At 37.7% G+C, this 7406-nt stretch overlaps 1 protein-coding gene across 1 annotated transcript; it reads right to left on the reverse strand.

The window, feature by feature from the left end:
- Positions 1 to 25: 25 nt before the first annotated feature.
- Positions 26 to 5463, reverse strand: LOC146641800 (required for drug-induced death protein 1). Its single transcript, XM_085399744.1, has 2 exons — positions 5221 to 5463; positions 26 to 835 (listed from the first exon to the last, which is right to left on the reverse strand). Exons 1-2 carry the CDS (start codon positions 5431 to 5433, stop codon positions 695 to 697), a joined length of 354 nt encoding a protein of 117 aa, XP_085255870.1. The 5' UTR covers positions 5434 to 5463; the 3' UTR covers positions 26 to 694.
- Positions 5464 to 7406: the final 1943 nt, after the last annotated feature.

Here is a 7406-nt window from a genome sequence, read left to right on the forward strand (position 1 = left end):
AGCACTTGTGAAATGCACAAAAAGTACCTGACCTTTGATTATGTAAACAAACATCATGAAAGACAAATTAGTTAGTTTTTTTTTTTGTTCATTCTGATTATTTTAACAGCATTTACTAACTCTCCTAACCTTGATAAAAACATAAAAGAGCAGAAAGGAGAGGAGTGTGTCAGCGTCCTGTTAGAGCATCTTTACTTCATCCAAATATGGTTGGTTGACTGGAAGAATATATCCGTTTAGTGCTCCAGAACCTCGAAAATTTATCTCTGTCAATGAGTTTCTAAAGTGCAGTTGTGGAGAAGCACCACAAGGTGGAGCTTCCTTTGTTATCGTTGAGATTTGTACACAGACATTGCTAGTTGTTTGGTTGCCAGTGGTTACCAAAGCCCACACGGAACAGAAAGCTTCTTAACACTGTAAATAAACCCAAAGTGTTCTGAAGGGTCTGCTTGAGGTGAATTTTGAAACATGAAAGACTATTGTTTAATTTAACACAACAGCAGGGTTCGATTCAAATTTGAAAACTAAGGCCATAAATGTGACAGGTATCAATGGTTTTCATAAATCGAGTAAATATACAGTTTATATCTCAGAAATAGAATAAAAACAAAACAGGCACAACAGAGGTGATGAATTCAAAGTCAGCTTGAACACAAGGAATAAGGGGCTACACTCCTGGTCCCTCCGAGTCCCATCATGTCTTGCTGCCACTGGCTTGGTGAACATTTGTTACCACGGTGGCCACAGCTGAGAGAGGTGTGGAGTACACGGACGCCATGCTCTGCAGACCAGTTACCAGGCAGCGCCAGCTGAAGCGTAGTGCTTTCCCCACATTCTGCAACAGACCAGAGAAGAAGAACATTAGTGCTTTAATTTTGTTTTTTCTGTACCCACCACGGGTATTAAGGTCAATTACAACTAGATTAAAAACTATCTTGTAATATACAGGAACTGTCTCTAGCATTGGTCTTTGTCAGCTTGGGCAGTTTTTTTTTTTTTTTTTTAGCCACAGCTTGCCGTTGTTGAAGTTGTATAATGAGTAATACTAGTTTATGGTCATTTCCTGTTTTGTTGTACTCGTTATGCTAATGCAGATGCATATTGTTCATCAGCAAACATGTGCAAAGACCACTATGAGGGTAAAAGTTGCACCTTTTTTTTTTTTTAAATGTGTTGCCTACTGAAGCAAAATTAGTAGTGCTGAACCAAATATGTAAACAAAGCAGCTATTTATTTCATATTTACCCAGCACAACAAAGGCTCATTTGTTGTGTTGGGTAAATACTAAAGGCGGTGGCTTTGTGACCTGTAGATTAGAATAGAGTTTATATATTTGGAATATGGATTTTACTGCAGGACTGACCAGCTACATGATGACATAACAGAAGTAGTGGCTGGAAATGTTTAGAAGGAGAGAAAGATACTGAGCGAGACAATTTGATGCAACATGTCGTTACATTTCAAGGAGGTGGATACCAGGTTAAGTTGCAAGGTTTATAGATTTAAGACAGGGGCAAAAATCCCCTTTATCTCTGCTATTGATAGAGAAGAACAGAACAGGCAAAAAAGGTTAGCGTCTGGTGAGAAAGGACAATGAACAAATGGGGTTAAGAAAGGGAAGGGTGTGGAGCATAAGAACAGAAAGCTACTCTGTTCCAGTTTTAGTATCAACTCTTCAGTTATTACCAAACAACCTCAGCTCCGTAAACCATCATCATACTGAGTTGTTGTCTATTATTGTTTGACTGACAAACCACAGACCTACAGATTTATAAAAGAAGAACTTCATTTCAGCTGATGAGATATTTTCAAGTTATTTCTCTGCTTAACACTGGTAGTTCTCTTCCCATAGATGTCCATTACTTTATATTACAATGAAAAATTTGTCCCTAGTTTGTGAAAATGTTAAGGTTCAGAGGGTAAAACATTTTCCACAATATTTGAGATATATACATTTATAAATTTATCGAAATTGAAATTTTGTGGTTTTGCTGGGACGTCAACTTTCTGCTTTACTGTCTGCAAAATATAACAAACTTTCAGTTCAGTTCAATTCAATTTTATTCACATAGCGCCAAATCACAACCATTCTTGCCTGAAGGCACTTCATATTGTAAGGTAAACCCTAAAATAATACAGAGAAAAGCCCAACAATCAGATGACCCCCTATGAGCAAGCATGTGGCAACAGTGGGAAGGAAAAACTTTTTAATAGTAAGAAGCTTTAATTACACTGCTCATTGCAGCTTAACTAAGGGCTCACCTGACACAGCCCTAACTATATGCTTTAGCAAAAAGTAACGTTTTAATCTAAATTATAAAAGTAGAGATAGTGTTTGTCTCCCAAATCCAAACTTAAAGATGGTTCCACAGAAGAGGGGCCGGAAAGCTGAAGGCTCTACTTTTAAATGCTCTACAAAGAACAATAAGCCTGCAGTCTGAGAGCAAAGTGCTCTATTTTGGTGATACCACGCTATGAGGTCATTAAGAGAAGATGGTGATTATTGAAGACCTTGTATGTGAGGAGCAGGATCTTGAACAGTAGTCTCAGTGCAGCATTTTGGATCTGTTGATAACTTCTCTGAGGTTTTGGGACATCCTGATAATAACGAATTACAGCTGTCTAGCCGAGAAGTAATAAATGCTTGAACTAGTTCTTTTATCACCAGGAGGCAACGTTTAACTTGTGAGATGTTTCCAGACATTAACAGTAACATTCTTTAATATTGGTGAAAAATGTCTTTTTAGCCTTACTCAAAGCCAGTGTAAAACACAGATAACCTCTGAGTTTGGTAATAAAGCGGAAGTGCCCTAAACCTGCATTCTGCATGGTAGCCACTAGGGGGTAACCACTGTAGTTGCAAAAAGATATAGAATAGAATGCCTTTATTGTCACTCTACAGATGTACAATGAGATACAGAGCATCTCCTACACAGTGCAAACATGTGGGAGAATAAAGGTGGTGAGATGCACAGTTTCTGCAGCTCTATATACATATGAACAGTATTTAGAAAAGAAAAAACATAAATAAAATGTATAAATATACAAATCTGGGAAAACAAAATAAAAAAGATAAATAAGTAAACAAATAGTGTTGTGTATTTACAGTGTAGGTTATTGCGTGTAAAATTAAGTATTGCACAGTGGTTATGGTAGTTGTGTAGTCTGTTTATAGAGGGAAGTCCTTGGGATGGGGGTGGTACTGTGTTGTCAGTGCGTGTGGGAGTTCAGGGTGATTATGGCTTTTGGGAAGAAACTATTTTTGAGTCTGTCTTTGAGTCTTTTGGTCCTTAAGAAATTCATATGCCCCTCGGCTCTGACCTCTATATCGTAAACACTTTCCTGCTGAGATAATGAACTAGGTCAATCCTTTCAGGTCCTATTTTGTCAATTTTGGTCATTCAAAGAATTTGAAAGGAGGATTTACCAGGATATGCTCACTGACTGTAATGTCATGAGTACAAAGTGGTAATAATGAAAGTACAGCCTGGCCCAACTTCAACTTCTTTAGATGGTTTTAGTAAATTTTGGAGAGTTTTAGACTCTTTTTAAATAAATAAAGAGGATGTGAAAATAATGAATCTAATGACTGCTTGTGGTCCTCTGCTTCAGTGTGGACTCAATAGTGTTATTTATCATTTCAACTCTTCATTCTGAGGCTGAATGAAGGTGTTTGTGATAGTAAAAGTTCTGTTTTACGACTTCCATGTTTGTCTGTTCTCAGAGGGATACAATCATCACAGCACATTATTTTGGGGGCCAAAGGCCAGAACTGTGTAGTGACGCTGAAAAGTCAATAATTAACTGCAGAGAGCTGAGACTAAACACCTTTGCACTGCAGGCAAACAACTCCATGTGTGGTTACTGCCTAAGCTACTTTGTATGATGTCATGTTTTATATAAACTCTTATATATCTTATAAATCTTAAATGTTAATCTTTAATTTTCTTTATTTTTATTTGTACCAGGCTTACTTTAATTCATTTATTCATTTTAAATTCAATTTATTTTGCGTATTCTTATGTACTTTATTTATATTGTACACAGTAGTGAGTAAATGTTTTGAGCCACCCTTCATTTTTTTTATATTTTACTAGGAAAATTGAAAATAGGTGCAGTAATTCATTGAAACATGTAAGTGCTCATGGAAACAGTATAAGAAGCAGAAATGGAGTTTGTACAATTCTAATGAGCTTCAAAGTCAATACTGGGGAGGCCAAACACTGTTAGTGTGTTTATCTCGGTCTCGGTCGTTGTGTCCTTGGGCAAGACACTTCACCCACCGCCTACTGGTGTTGGCCAGAAGGGCCGATGGCGCAATATGGCAGCCTCGCTTCTGTCAGTCTGCCCCAGGGCAGCTGTGGCTACAACTGTAGCTTGCCTCCACCAGTGTGTGAATGTGTGTGTGTGAATGGGTGGATGACTGGGTGTGTAAAGCGCTTTGGGATCCCTAGGCAGGACTAGTAAAAGCGCTATACAAATACAGGCCATTTACCATTTACCATTTATCTATCCAGGTATGCTGTTACTGCATTGCCAGTGTGTTTGGGATCATGGTCATGTTGAAAAAAAAAGCTATTGCCAATCACATGCTTTCCAGATGGTACTGCATGGTGGATCAAAGTCTGATACTAATACTAGCTCAAGAGTTCATAATTCCATCAATTTCGACAAAACCACTCTGCCACCACTGTCTGAAATTCATTCCCATGACAGCATAATATAGCAGTCATTTTTAAACTTGGCATTTAATATAATACAATTTTAATTCTCTTTTAATCTGGTATTGAATAATATTTTTGTTCATTTCCTTATTTATATATTTATTTAAAGATACATATTTGTTTTTTTTCCTTTTCTTTTTTGTTTTGTTTGATAGAAGTGATTTAATGAAATTTCAATTACAGTAATACATGTTTTTAATTTTAAATATAGGTTACAAAACTGGTAAAGGTTTCATATAACTCATTTAACTACCTATATCTGGTGAGCTGTTTTTTAGTTCTGTATTTTATTAAGTTAGATCGTTTATTTACATCATAATGCATCATGTTTTTATTTCTATGTAAACTATATGAACTATATGTATTTTCTGAATGTAATTGAACTTGATTGTACTTATTAGTCTTTAACAGTCTGTTCTAAGCCATGATTTCATCAACATGCCACTGCTGTGTAGAGGGATCTTTCATACACAGGTCAAAGGTCATGACTTCTTACCTTTCTGTACTTCTTGCATGTATTTTTCCTTTTCTTTTTCCTCGCCTCTTTCTTCCTCTTCTTCTCCTCTGCAGTCTCCTCTCTCTCTTCATCATCCTCAATCAGAGGTTCATATTTATCTGGCAGGACGCTGAAATAAACCTCCTTGCTGGTTTTCTGCAACTTTCTCCCCACTGAAGAAGCGTCTTCCTCCTCCCTCTCCTGTGCTCCCATCCCTTCCTCTCTGTCGTCTGACTTTCTTCTCCTGCTTTCGGGCAGGGAGACCTTTGGAGCAAGGAGGAGTCAAACTTTATTAGTGGCCCCAAGCTCAGCGCAGACAGGAAACTCTGAGCTTTGACATAAAATCAGGATTAGAAGAAGAATGTGGAGGTTCCTCAGTTTTGAGGCTGAAGTTATCTGAAGTTTTGTGCACAGCAGCGGTTCCTCCCTGTTTGCTTATCTGCTGTTTGTTTTAGGTCAACAAAAAAAAAAAAACAGAACAAGAAAAACAGATGAAAGTGTAACATGGCTGAGAGGCAGATTTCTAAATGGGAAAATACTGGAAACACTCCTCTCCTTTGACTACGATGACCTGGATGACTGAGAACCTTCACAGACACACTGGAAACACTGACTTTTGTGAGTTTTATTTTAAGCAATTAAGTAAATAAATAAGAGGAAGGAAAAGGAAGAAAGCTCAAACAGCTGAGCGGACTTCAGTCGTTAGTTTGAAAAACACAAAACATTTCCACTTTATCTCAAAAGGAGATAAACTAAGTGCTCAAATTGAGTAGAAGAAAGTGCTTTATAGTAATCTCAGACAAAACAACTTTTATGGAATTGAAGTCTTAAAGGGAAAAAAAGGCAGATGTACTCAAACATTCATGAAGAACAAGCCCTCCTAGATACATGGACATCACTGTGCACTCTGAAAACCTTTAGCTTGGATCTAAAGAGCTTGGAAAGGAAAGCGTCTGGACTTCTTTACGTTTCTTGAAGACATTTCACCTCTCATCCAAGAAGCTTCTTCAGTTCTAAGTGCAATTGGTGGAGAGTCCCAGATTTTAAGCCCTATGGGAGTGTCCACAAGAGGGTCATGGACCCCCTATAGATCCTCTACCTAAACACATGAGCCAAGGTGTGAAAGCAGGTTCTGGTCACAATCAGCCAAGGTTTCAGGTGAACCCATAGTGAAACCTAGTCCAACACTATCATTTATGTATTGAGATCTGGGACTCTCCACCGGTTGAGCTTAGAACTGAAGAAGCTTCTCGGATGAGAGGTGAAACATCTTCAAGAAAACTTAAAGAAGTCCAGACGCTTTTCTTTCCAAGCGCCTTAGACTACGATGACTGAGTCCCTATACAAACTTTAGCTTGGATATTTCCTGCTTTAGTCTCGATGATAGACTGACCTGATGGCATATAACATGATGTATATTGTCAAATATCGCAGCCATCGCACAATGTCAGTAACATTGTGCGATGGCTGCACAACTGCACAACTGAAATACTCGGGTAATATTCATGTTAACTTTTACTGTCTTAATTTTACTTCGGGCTGTAAAGCTTCAGTTATTATAAGTTAACCAATTCAAAATTTTGAGTTAGTTTCTAATCCATGCCAGCAATAAGCTATAGTCCAAATGATGGCACAGAATTTGTTTTGTATTGTTTGTTATGGTACCATTGGTACACGCTATATGGATTCTTTTCTGTTCTTTTTGAGTTACCTGGCTGCCGCTCCAGTCCTTCCTTTTTTTGAGTAAAAGAGGAGGCTGAGGGTGGAGCTAGTTTAAATGCAGAGGCCAATTGAATGGACTTAACCATCTGTTGTGACCACGCAGGGGGGGAATAGGGTCATTCTTGTATTATGGTTAGCTATTATCTCTGTAGTTTTCACCTTTGGTGTATACAATAGTTCATTCAATTGCTATATAACTGGAGCTGTCTCTCAGTTAGGCAGGTCAGTTTGCAGAGTTATGGTTTGTGAAGTGGTTTTTAAGTAGAAGTTCTTAAGTTGTCCTCTTCTATGGGTCCACTTGGTTCCTAAAATAGCTCATTTTTGTCATTCTGAATTTTTGTAATGATTTTGTCCTTTCTGCAGAATAATAAAATCCTTTTTTTTATGATTACACCTGTATATTCTTTTCTGCTTGGTCTGCTTACACTGTATGTTGTGTTTCATGACTGACCTATTTCTTGCAT

Source organism: Rhamphochromis longiceps, linkage group LG23 (assembly GCF_057381845.1).
Source record: "Rhamphochromis longiceps isolate RC_006_pf linkage group LG23, R_longiceps_female_GT1.1, whole genome shotgun sequence".
In the NCBI taxonomy this organism is placed as follows: domain Eukaryota; kingdom Metazoa; phylum Chordata; class Actinopteri; order Cichliformes; family Cichlidae; genus Rhamphochromis; species Rhamphochromis longiceps.

Bases quoted from the DNA above. Each gene is read 5' to 3' on its own strand.
- LOC146641800 (XM_085399744.1), bottom strand. From the start codon at position 5,433: ATGGGAGCACAGGAGAGGGAGGAGGAAGACGCTTCTTCAGTGGGGAGA. The intron at 836-5,220 runs GTAAGAAGTCAT...GGTCTGTTGCAG, and splicing joins CATGCAAGAAGTACAGAAAG to AATGTGGGGAAAGCACTACG.